The sequence below is a fragment of the Physella acuta genome, unplaced genomic scaffold, assembly GCF_028476545.2.
Source record: "Physella acuta isolate Inbredline_101_S28 unplaced genomic scaffold, ASM2847654v3 ptg001481l, whole genome shotgun sequence".
NCBI classification, from domain to species: Eukaryota; Metazoa; Mollusca; class Gastropoda; family Physidae; genus Physella; species Physella acuta.
Genome location: NW_026732996.1, coordinates 140,551 through 153,142, shown reverse-complemented (window position 1 = coordinate 153,142; position 12,592 = coordinate 140,551). Strand labels below are relative to the sequence as shown.

Sequence of the window (12,592 nt, the reverse complement as noted above, 5' to 3'; positions counted from 1 at the left end):
TGAAAATGGCCAGAGGGGGAGCGGCCGCTCCCCCTGCTCCACCCCCCCCCCCTGCGTACGCTACTGGTTCTGTAAGAATTTGTGGAGACTATAAAGCTACACTGAATAAGCAAATAGAGCTAAATAGGTACCCTATTCCTAACATTGAGGAAATTTCTTTGAATTTGGCAGGAGGAGACAAATTCACTGAATTAGACTTTAGTCATGCTTACACTCAACTAGAACTGCATCCAGATTCAAAAGTCTATACGACAATAAACACACATAAAGGACTCTACCAATATGAAAGACTATGTTTTGGTATATCATCCAGCCCTGGAATTTTCCAGGCTGTCATGGACAGTATTTTTAAGGATATTCCAAATGTTTGTGTGTACTTTGACAATGTGTACATAACTAGTAAGAATGACACTGAACATCTTAAAACACTTGATAAAGTCTTGAAAATAGTTGGTGAAAAAGGTTTAAAGATAAACAAAGATAAATGTCAATTCATGCTGACAGAAATTAGTTTTCTTGGTTATATATTAAGCAAGCAAGGTATCAGACCTCAACCTGAGAAAACAAAAGCCATTAAAGAAGCACCCAAACCTGAAAATACCCAACAACTAAGAGCTTTTTTGGGCTTGATAAATTACTATGCAAAGTTCATAGGGAATCTGTCTGGTAAACTATCACCACTGTACAAGCTGCTACAGAAAAATGCAACTTGGCACTGGGGTAAACAACAAGAAGCTGCTTTTAATACAGCAAAAGAAGCTTTGTCTTCTGACACCTTACTAACTCACTATGACCCAGGGAAAAGACTTATTTTAACATGTGATGCTTCACCTGATGGTGTAGGAGCAATCTTATCCCACATGGATGAAAAGGGTGACATACCCATTGCTTTTGCCAGTAGATCTTTGAACCAGGCTGAGAAAAATTATTCTCAGTTAGATAGGGAAGGCTTAGGCATCATTTTTGGTGTTAAGAAATTTCATAAGTTTCTGTTTGGTAGGAAGTTCACCATCTTTACAGATCATAAACTATTGCTAGGTTTATTTGGAGAAAACAAAACCCTACCTGAGCATGCCTCACCAAGAATTCAAAGATGGGCTATCACACTAACTGCATACAATTATGAATTGAAATACAAACCTGGATCTGAGAATAGTGCAGATAGTCTTAGTAGATTACCTTTAAAAAACCAAAGCCTTAGCTATGTGCCAGAAGATGTATTTGTTCTCTTCACTATCATGGATAACTCCAATATAAATGTGAATGATATTAAAAGAGAAACACAAAAAGATGAGTGCTTAATAAAAGTATATGAGTACTGTAAGAATGGTTGGCCTGAAGAGTCTGTGAATGATGACTTAAGGCCATATAAAATAAGAAAAATGGAGTTAAGTCTAGAAGATGGATGTGTACTATGGGGGTCAAGAGTAATTATCCCCAAAATGTTACAAAAAGAAGTTTTAAGAACTTTACATGATACTCACCTTGGTTCTTCCAAAATGAAGAGTCTAGCAAGATCATGGTTCTGGTGGCCACATATGGATGCTGATATTGAAAAATATGTAAATGTTTGTTCAAGCTGTGCACAACATTCAAAGCAACCAGCTACAGCACCTTTGCAAAACTGGGACTGGCCAATCGAACCATGGAAACGTATACATATAGATTTCGCAGGACCTTTCATGAACAAAATGTTCTTAATTGTTATTGATTCACATTCTAAATGGTTAGAAGTTAAAATCATGAACACAATCACTGCAAATGATACCATTATAGAACTTAAGGAAATATTTTCAACTCATGGATTACCAGATCAAATTGTTTCAGATAATGGGCCTAGTTTCACAGCTCATGAGTTTAAACTGTTTTGTGTGGCAAATGGTATTGAGCATATAACCACATCCCCCTATCATCCTGCTGGGAATGGTTTAGCTGAAAGAGCGGTAGGCATATTCAAAACCGCTATGGTAAAAATGAGTACCGGTAACAAGTTTTCTCTTAGAGAAAGAGTAAACAGGTTCTTAACCAAATACCGCACAACTCCTCATATAACAACAGGTGTTGCACCATGTGAATTGCTATGTGGTAGGAAAATTAAAACTCACCTTGATCTACTACATCCAACTGTTCAAAGGTCTGTTTCCCAACATCAACATACACAAAAAGTAAATCATGACAAATCATCCATTGAAAGAGAATTTGGAGTTAATGAGAATGTGTATCTAAGAAATTATGGGAGAAGGGAAAAATGGAGGCCAGGTCAAATTGTTCAGTGTACAGGACCTGTGTCTTATAAAGTAAAAACAAATGATGGACTTATTGTCCGTAGACATGCAGACCAGTTAAAAATAACTTGTGCAGATAATAAGTGTGAATCTGTCAATCCCACCAAATCTGAACAGTTCACACCAACTCAGTTTGTTCCACAACCAAGTTCTGTTGATATGAGTGAACCAATGTAAATTCTGGAGTTAATGATTTAAATCCTAGACCTCCTGAGATAGAGAATCCAGATGGTCAGAATCTTGAGTCACCAAATCAAAAGCCACTGAGAAGGTCAAGCAGGACAATCAAAGTCCCAAATAAGTTAGACCTATGATTTTAAAGGTCAAAAGGACTTTGACATCATTGTTTTGTATTTTAATTAAGTTGTAACATATTGTGCATTGTTTGTAAGGGTGTAATCTACCATAGTGTCCATGTTACAATATAATTGGTGATTTTAAGATACTGTCAATTGTTCTATTGAGAGATGTGTTGTGTTTACTAAGGGTAAAGGGATGTAATATATTGGGTTTTGTGAGGTCAGGGGAACTCACTCTTCTTGTATTAGTTATATTTATAATGTTGTTATTGAGTGATGTCCCTTGTATTTATCTATTGTTACTTCCTGTTCCGGTCTTCCATCATGTAGTCGAAGGCCCAATAAAATATATATACAAACAGCATGGCTTCTCGTCAGTGTGTTATAATAGAACAACTCAAATCCACCTCAGGTGTGTTTCAAACATACTTGTTCTATGCATACATGTTACTTAAATTCAAAGAAACTTTGCTCCCCTACATTTTGACATACTTATCAGAGGCGTAGCTATGGGGGGGGGGCGGCTGCCCCAAACGCCGACCCTAGGGGGGCGCCAAAAGAGGTGGAAAAAATTTTAAAAGCTGATTTTATGGTGCAGTTTTGAATCATAAACAGTCTACACTGCTTTGCATACTGATTTAACTGTTTTCTACCTTGATTATTAACTGTAAAACATATACTCTTAAGAAACAGTGACCGGCAAAACCGCTTTCCAGCTTTTCCGAAACTAAAATCGGAAGAATTTAATACTATACTAGATTGGTGAGTCGATAAACGTTACCACTTAGATCTATACATGAAACCAATTGCATTAAAATGTATTGTACGATTGTTTAACCGTAAAATATGTTAGTGACTTTTATCAAGATGGTGCGGGGGGAGGGCGCTTTTAGGCTAAATAAAATCGCAATATTACACCGGATTTTGAGTAAACAGCCTTTAGCACTTCGAAAAGAAACTAATGGTACAAAAGTGCATTGTACGATTGTGTAACATTTTTAAAAAAGTTAGTTACCTTAAAACCCGCTCTACAAACTTTGTCCAAGATGGTTGGGAGGTGTGAGGGGTGGGGGCGCTTTTTTCGCGAACAAAAATCGTAAGTATTTGTACTGGATTGGTGAGTAAACAACTCTTTTAACACTTAGAAAAGAAACCAATTGTATTAACGCGTAATGTACAATTTAAATAGCCAGTTTTGTTAAGAAATGACGTGACTGGAAAATTGTAATATTCTTACGATTCTCTCATCTTCAACGAGAGAGATCAGATACTTTTACTTGATTGCATCTTGCCAGGATCACTGTCTTAATGAGAAATAAATATCACGGATTCTTGAATCGCTATCCGATCAGTAAAATAGCATACGGTCGTAGCAGGTGGGCGAAAGACGATACTCTTGCCGAAATTTTAAGAGCTAAAAACTTAAGTATATTGTACCGGATAGATCATTTTCAGTGTTTCTTCCAGACTTTTTTCTCCGGGGGGGCACTTGAAATTTTCGGGGGGGGGGGGGGGGGGGGGGGGCGGTAGACTTTCTTCGGGGGGGGGGGGGGGCGGACACTGTTAAAAGTATATATTTTCTATATAAATTATATAAATTTCATTTCGTTCGGGGGGGGGGGGCGGTAAAAAATTTTCGGGGGGGGGGGGGGGCTTAGCCCCCTGCCTGGAAGAAACTCTGATCATTTTTGTTTCATAACAAGTCCTCATACTGCAGTTTTCATATAATTAAGGCCACTGGACCTACTAAAAGATGTAAAAAAAAATTGGTACAACACGACAACAGGTGATGCTTTGTCACTTTGTTCAACCTAACTGATAATTCAAAAGTATAATACACTATTATCGAAATTGTTCTAAAGACACAACCAAAAGTAGACCAAATAAGCTTGAACCTTTTACAAACTACACTCTAATGCAGTGGTTCTTAACCTTTTTAAAGGTACAGAACCCTAACAGTTTCACATGCGCCTTCACCTAACCCTTCTTAATAGTTTTATTGTCCACATTGACAAAATTTTATCGTGAATCACATGAGTCGGGTGCGTGTCTTGACCTCCGCCGAAGCTCTGAGACTTACACACCGAGCCTCTTTGGTTCGATCGAGCCCAGGTTAAGAACCAACAGTGTTTCTTTCAGACTTTTTTCTCCGGGGGAGGCGGGGGTGGCGGCACTTGATATTTTCGGGGGGGGGGGGGGGGCGGTCTACATTTTTCGGGGTGGGGGGGGGGGGGGGGGCGACGACAATAGTATAAGTGTATGTTTACTATATAAATTCCATCTCGTCCGGGGGGGGGGGGGGGATTTTGGATTTTCTTCTTTTTTTTTCGTTTCGGTTTCCTAAGGAGCATAGGCGTTAGCAACACTTCGTCAACTCACTTGATTTTTATGAAGATAGAAGCCTAATAATACAGCCTCCCACTTCTCTAGTTCAAACGATTTTCTTCAGGACTTTTTTGTCTCCTTCTCTTCCTCTATCTGATATTGTGCCCTAACCAACACTTTTCCCATGCTTTTATTTCATTCTCCACTGTCTGTTATCTACTCATACAGTAAAAGAGACTTCACATTTAGCTACAGATCCTGATTGATTTTTTTTTGACAATGCATTTGAGTTCCACATTGTCTTAAGAGTGTTAAAACGCGTTTCATTGCTGTTGATTATAATCAGAACGTCATGGGCGGTGCCACTATCATTAAACCGGTTATTACTGCTTATTCAGTCAGTACAATTAGTTTTGTAACTGTTGTTGACTGTGTGCGAGAAGGCAGCGCACATCTGCGAAATCCAAGTAATCGAGCTGTTAACATCCGTTGGATTCCAGTTTGTTTCCTCTAGCTCGTTTAGTTATTCCATCAGTCAATCAACGAAATACCCAAGTCGTATTCCAATGCGGACAATAAATGTCTCTGATAAGTTGCTCTTGTCATTTGTATGACCTTATTCTAACAAACTTATAATCCAACTATGTACCATATCACAACAGATATCGTTCTGAAAATGGAACATAAAAAGCTGGTCTAAAAAAATTAGCGCTTGCTACAAACCACCCTGTAAATTAAATCAGGCATATTTTTTTTCTGACGTTACTAATCTTTTGTAAAAGGAAAACGCATCTCAATGTAAAATTTTAAGGAACGAAAATCATACACTGTAACTATTAAACCTTGTCAGGAATGTCGCACACACACATATATATAAGGGGGGGGGGCGCCAAATTGAAAGTTGGCCCCGGGTAGCTACGCCTCTGATACTTATCAAGTAGAATATGTTCTTTCATCAGACATGTTTTAAAAATGTACAAAGTTTGTATTTTTACTTCCACTTTAATTTTTTCAGAAAGTGACAAAAAAAAATAATTCATAAAAAACGTTTTAATAACAAACTTTTATGTAATAATGCACTAAAAAGTAGAAAATAAATTATAGACTACTAGATTTAAATAACTATAAAGAAAAGCGTGGGTAACTTTGGTATCTATTGGATACCTTTACTAATGTTAAGGAAGACACCCACACTTTTCTTTATAGTTATTTAAATAGTAGTCTATAATTTATTTTCTACTTTTTAGTGCATTATTACATAAAAGCTTATTAAAACGTTTTTTATGATTTTTTTTTCACTACTTTACATGTTTTATTTACACTAGAGTTTCATGACTAAAAACCATTGCGCGCCTATTGAACGTGATGACGCGTGTGGTGTGGTTGGATAGACATGCCTACTAATTCGGTCCAAATTTTAATTAATTCATAAAAAAATTATTAGGCATCCAATTAAGTCAAATTTAATTTCAGATTGCATTGTCTTCATGTCTTGACCCACGTGCCAACTGAGAACCGTATCTGTCAAGTAGAAGTGTCCGAATTTTCGCTCCGGCGTTTCGATCTAGACAGACTGACGACAGACAGAGGAAGTGAGTTAAATAAAAGCTTGTAAAAAATTTCTATGCAATTAATTTAAATGAAGGACTTATTTTTGAGGTTTGAAAAAAATTGAGTATGTTCTCTCTGTATGTGTGTTTGTGTTGAGTTCAAAAGATTGTGACATACTTTTACAGATATAACCTCTCAAACATGTCACTTTTTAGAGTGTTCGAAAAATAAGTTAAAAACCAATTTTTTAAAACGTCATAACTTTTTTACTATATGAGATATATGAACAAATTTAGTGCCCACTATCTTAGAATCATGAGTTCTTGACAAAGCAACTTTCAAAAAACCTCTGGGACCTTTAAAAAAAAATCAGTTTGACACATCTAATAATAGTGTATGAACGCCCAAAATTTGCACATTATCTTCTGATACAGACTTTGGCCTGTCACACTAGCTGGTAAAAGTGAAATCAACAAGTTTCTGACTTTGGCTGGTGATATTCATAATATTGGCCATTACACAAAAAAGATTCGGCCATAAAATATAAGGGGCAAATATAATAATATATTAACTATTCTTACTATCGCCCCTCACCCTCCTAGATATTTCAAATGCCCAGGACCAAAATGACTGAAAGGAACACTCAAGCTATATTGGTTAGTATTAATAAAATGGCTACGGCTCTTGAGTAGTTCAGGATAGTTTATAAAAGCCCTAACACAACATAACATTTTTTAGTTTATTATACGTAAGTTATTTGATTTCAAAATTTCTAAACATCTAGTTTCATCATGTAATACTGTTTTACATTATAACAAACTAAATTTACTTTCAAATGTATAATAGAAAAATTTGATTAATAACATAAAGGAAAGCCTTTTTTGGGACAAGCACCAAACTATAATATTAAAGTAGACATACACAAGGAAAGAAAACAACAGAAACCAAAAACAAATACTTATTTATTACTTTCAAATGCAATTGCTACAATTAAGTTTCAAATATGTTACATGTAATAAAATGTTCAATTCTCTAAATATCTGTAATAACTTAAGATATTACTAAAATTGAAATTTAAAGTTGTGTCATAAAAATGCATTAATTTACATATTTTACAGATAAAAAATCAAATGCAGCAACTTTAAAAAAGAAACATCAAACAGTCAAGATAACATATTACCCAAAAATCAAACTCACAAACTGCATTCTGTGTATGTCAGCATCTGACTAGTGTAAATTTATCACAAATAAAATAATAATAAAAAAAAAAGCTGACTTAAAAATCTATTATCTAAAAGTGTCATATGTTTTATCTTTAGTTCTTGTGTAAAGAAAAAAAATTATAAAAATAAACAATTGTTGAATTTGAAATTAACAAACAACTTTACAACTTTTATGACTTAGTTGACATACACATTAGTCAAGTTTTACAAATTACAGCCACAAGCCTGAAAGAAAAATTTAATATACATCCAGTTATGGAAAAGTTATTTTAAAAATTCAAATCCTTTATAAATTCTTAATATTACTTCGTTAATAGTAACTAGGTGTCACAAATAAATCTTAAAAATTAAGGTGTCAAGGAAAGCAAACACCTTTTTAAAGAAATCGACATCCATGTTTTGTTAAATAATAAAAGACATTAAATAAATGAAATAGTAACACTGATCAAAATGGTATACTATAAGAGTTACATAGGAACAATGCAGTTGTATAGCACATTATAAAATATATTCAAGTTAACTATAATTTACAGGTTTTTTCAGTTATCAGATACACAGCAAAATTTTAATCACTTTATATAATCAGGTCACAGAATTTTTACAACTTTACCGAGCTCATAAATCACTGATTCATAAATACATTTCTTTTTGTTCCAGTTATCCCAATAATATGCTGGACATAGACTAACCTAACAGAATAACAATTTTAAAATGCATTTTAGACTATTATTAGGAAATATTCAAGTGGCAATCAAGGAGATTACATTTTTTTACAAATCTAGTACAAAGCTGCTAAAACACATACTTATAAAGACCAATGCTTTTCATTACCAACCTGATGTATTTGTCATTAATTAAATGAAATTTAAAGGAAAAATCCAACCCAAGCCTCCCTGATGCCAAATAATGTAAACAAACAAGGTCATGTTGACATCATAAGTTTTAGTGCATTACAGTAAATGTAAGCAAAATATTAGCTTTTAATTTGTAATATTTGTTTTACGCGACCAAAAATGAGATGCTTTAGAACACTTACTTACAAATGCCACATGACAAGATATATTCTTGAAAAGCTTAGCACACAAAAAATGGCGGTCTAAGACAAATAATAACCAATCCCAACTGGTCAATGCCATTGTAATTTATTAAATGCACACATTTTTTTTTACCACTTACAATATTACAATTTAAAATAGTTAAAATTTAGATTGATCTCTTACAACCAAAATGTGTTTCAATTTGCTCATGTGTAATCAATTAATTTGTCTGGTTTAAAGTGAATATTCTTCTAACTCATAAAAATCTTAGCCCAGTGAATGAACTAGTAACAAAGATTAAAATGATACTTTATTCTTATGAAAAAAACATATAATGAATATATAAATGTAATTGCCAAAGTGGCTAAAAATGTGACAGATCTAAATTCAAGAATATTTGAGATTTATAATTTTTTTTCACAATGAACAAATAGTAAACATAACGTTAAAAACAAATATTTACCAAGTAGTTTGTATTTAAAACTTTTCAATAGTAAACTCAGTGTGTCAGTTTAAAAAGAAGCCAATTAATTCAAATTATCTGAGACCTTTAGAATTATGTTTCCTAAAAATGTTTAAAACAGCACAAAAAAAAACCAACAAAAAACTAACAAGAACTTAAAATGCAAGTCAAATGCAAACTATAGACAAAAAAACAAAACAAACAACAAATGACGTAAAATTACATCTTAATTTCCTAGAAAAAGATATGTTAAATACAAAAGACCACAAAATAGGTCTACGATATCCGGACTTGTTTAAAAAAAATTAAAGTAAATAAAACTGAATACTATTCATTTACAGGAAAAGACAATTGATATGATGCAGTATCCTTAAAATCAATTATTTACTAAACTAATTGCAAAACAAATGCTTAACTATAACTTTACATCAACCAAATGAAAACGTAGTTTCTTGATAGATATTAAGTAATTACATAACATGGATACTTCAAGCATTCAAATATCAATCATTCACATTTAATCCTTTACACTGTTATGAACTGTTTAAATAACACTTGCAGGTAATTTATCAAACACATCATTCTTTCCCTGTTGCACACTTCCCCGTCTTCGTGGTAAAGTTGGATATTCAGGACATCCATTGTTTGTTAGAAGTTCTGTGCATTCAGACGAACCTGAACTTCGTGCATACCATAAAGCATTTCTACCTTCATGGTCTACAACTTTAACATTAGCATTGTACTGTAAATGAAAAAAAAAAAACAATAATGGTGAGTGAAAGGAGCATAATGGGGAAAAAACAGCAGTTGAGAAATATTCCTATACATGGTAAAAAAAAAACAACTTAGTATTTTATTTATTATATTAAAATATTCATTGAAATGTACACAAACCATGGAGTAAATAAAAAGATTAAAAAAAGGAAATGTATCATTAAACAGTTTTAGTAGGCTCTGGAAAAAAACTTTATAGTTAAGCTTTTTTTGAATTAATTTGTGTGTATCTAAGTTAGGGTACTTAATGGAAAATATATATGCATCAGGGACTCTTCTTAACATATGGTTGCCATGAAAATGATGGTCATCTTGAAAAAAAAAAACCCTTTTAGTGGAGATCTCACGGTTAAAATATATAATCATTGATACTTCTTTACTAACTCTAATTGAAAAAACTCTCGAAATATTATTTTTGGATTTTCAAAATTTGATATGGTGAACTATCATTAAAATTAAACTACTGGTATTGCACCATACCAAATTTTGAAAATTTGAAAAAAATATTTCGAGAGTGTTTTCTATTACAAAATCTAGCCAGCTGACTCTATTCAATTTAGTAAAAAAAATGATCAATGATTATATGATCAATATATATTTGTTCATTTTGAACCTAGTGACCTCCACAAAAAAGTTTTCCCCCCCAAAATAACTACTGTTGCAGGACAACCATACTTTCAGAAAAGTCCCAGATGTATGCAAATGTTTTCCTTTAAATATCCTTACATAGATATACCCAAAAAAATAAAAAAGAATTTTTTTTTATGGAGCCTACCTCCTTAATTACAATCCAAATTATAAGCAATTCAAAGATATGTGAATAGTTTAGCTACTATTATGCATTTCATATTTATTAATATGCATCACCTTTACTATTATGCATTTAATATTTATTAATATGGATCACCTTTGGCAAACAGTAACAATAACAAAGTTTTATAGCAATAGTAGAAGGTTGTAATTTTTAAAAAATGAACATAAAAAAGTTGGTAAGGTTAAAAATTCTGTTACTATTTGCTCTTAACATAAATTATTCTGATAATTACCCATAATAACAATTGCACAAAAACAACATTCCCCAATGCTGCTGCAATATGGAGTGCAGTTCTTCCATCATCTTTGCTGTATGGAGCATTAATATCTTCTGGTTCTGCATGACCCAAGATGACAATAATATTTCTGATATCTTCTCTAACAAGAGCATCAATTAATTGCTGTGAAATAAATTAAAGTAAAATTAAGGACAATGTTTTAAAAAGTCAGAGTTAAACCCTACTTCTATGTAAGTTGTAAGCTGCAGTTCAAATATCAGCATGGGGTATCAACTTGTGCTGTTAGTGATTTCTAGATACCATATATATAATTTTCATCTGATTAGAAATTGAGTTATTTATAGTTAAACTAGCATACTCGTCCCATGTGTCACTGCAGTCTCACACCATGTTTACACTTATGACATATATATTATACATTTAAAGAACGCAAAGCCTGCCAAAGTTATTTTTATCTGGAAAAATTTTCTCCATACAACATGTATACTTTAGCGTCCACACTAACAGAACATATTATTTAAAACATTTGGTGCGGAATAGAATCAAGTGATAGTTAAACAATGCGTGTTTAATAGTGCGGAACATTAGTACTTTATAAATTCATATGCATTTTTTTATAAATCTGAAATAGCATAAAGTATTACTTACAGTAATCGGAAATTACAAAAAATTTGACAGATAACGGAGAATTAGATCTTTTAATTATATGGGAAATTTTGTGTATCTGAAACAGTACTCTAGTTATAGGCTTTTGAAAAACCAAAAGTTCCACTTCCGGATACTAGAAATTGCTGAAAAGTTGAAACAGATGTACAAATTTGATATAATACTTATATATGAAATTTCATCAACCTAGCTGTAATGGTACTCAAGTTAACCTGTTTACACACACACACATATCCAAACACACATCCACACACACAGACATACGGACAAGATTGCAAAACTATGTTTTTCCAACTCAGGGAGCTGTAAAACGTTGAGATTTTTTTTTACTTTTTTCTTTTTGCACGATTACAAGACTTTCTCTATACTTCGTCTATAGAAGAAAGTAAAAAAAAATCAAAGCTATTGATTGCTGTTAAGTCCTTTCTAACACAATTATTTCAGCTGATGTGGCCTTTGCTTATGTCATTAGATTTCTCAGAAAGTAGTTTTTATTTATCAACAGATGTAGTTAATAATTCCACTTCAGCAATCAGTCTTAATTTTTTGTGTGTCTTGAGTTGGGCCAGTTCATCATCAAAAAGTATCTTTATAATTTTCTTTGTCTACATCTTTGGCCTTCTTATTAGTTTGATAAACTGTTCCAACAGCTGCCAGTAGATATTATAAACTAGAAGAAAATTGAGTCTTCTCTAGGCTTAGAGCTCTGAGTTTGGTCCACCCTTTTTTAACATAAAATTTCTTTATTAAAAACCCCTTTCCACAGTAACTTGGTCATGTGTGAAGATTTTGAATTATTTTTAAGGAATTTATCAACGAAATCAGTTGCTGCTCAGTATCAAAATTTTCTGTTCCACCAATATTACCAATAAGTCTAAGAAATTTAGGAATAACTTGTAATTATTGTCACAAACATT

The 12,592-nt window shown here is 33.0% G+C and overlaps 1 protein-coding gene and 1 long non-coding RNA gene across 3 annotated transcripts in view; one reads left to right on the top strand and one right to left on the bottom strand.

The window, feature by feature from the left end:
- Window positions 1–2,896: 2,896 nt before the first annotated feature.
- LOC131928305 (uncharacterized) lies at window positions 2,897–7,660 on the top strand. The gene is made up of 4 exons (XR_009383753.1): window positions 2,897–2,996; window positions 6,383–6,501; window positions 7,063–7,116; window positions 7,579–7,660. It is a non-coding gene; the product is annotated as an uncharacterized LOC131928305 (long non-coding RNA).
- LOC131928303 (arf-GAP with GTPase, ANK repeat and PH domain-containing protein 1) overlaps window positions 7,407–12,592 on the bottom strand; it is a 94,842-nt gene continuing 89,656 nt past the window's right edge. For both annotated transcript variants that reach the window (XM_059284290.1, XM_059284291.1), the window contains 2 exons: window positions 11,004–11,171; window positions 7,407–9,925 (listed from right to left, as the gene is read on the bottom strand). In XM_059284290.1, coding sequence (XP_059140273.1) covers window positions 9,728–9,925; window positions 11,004–11,171 — 366 coding nt within the window. In that variant the 3' untranslated portion in view covers window positions 7,407–9,727. The remainder of the gene's footprint in view (window positions 9,926–11,003; window positions 11,172–12,592) is intronic.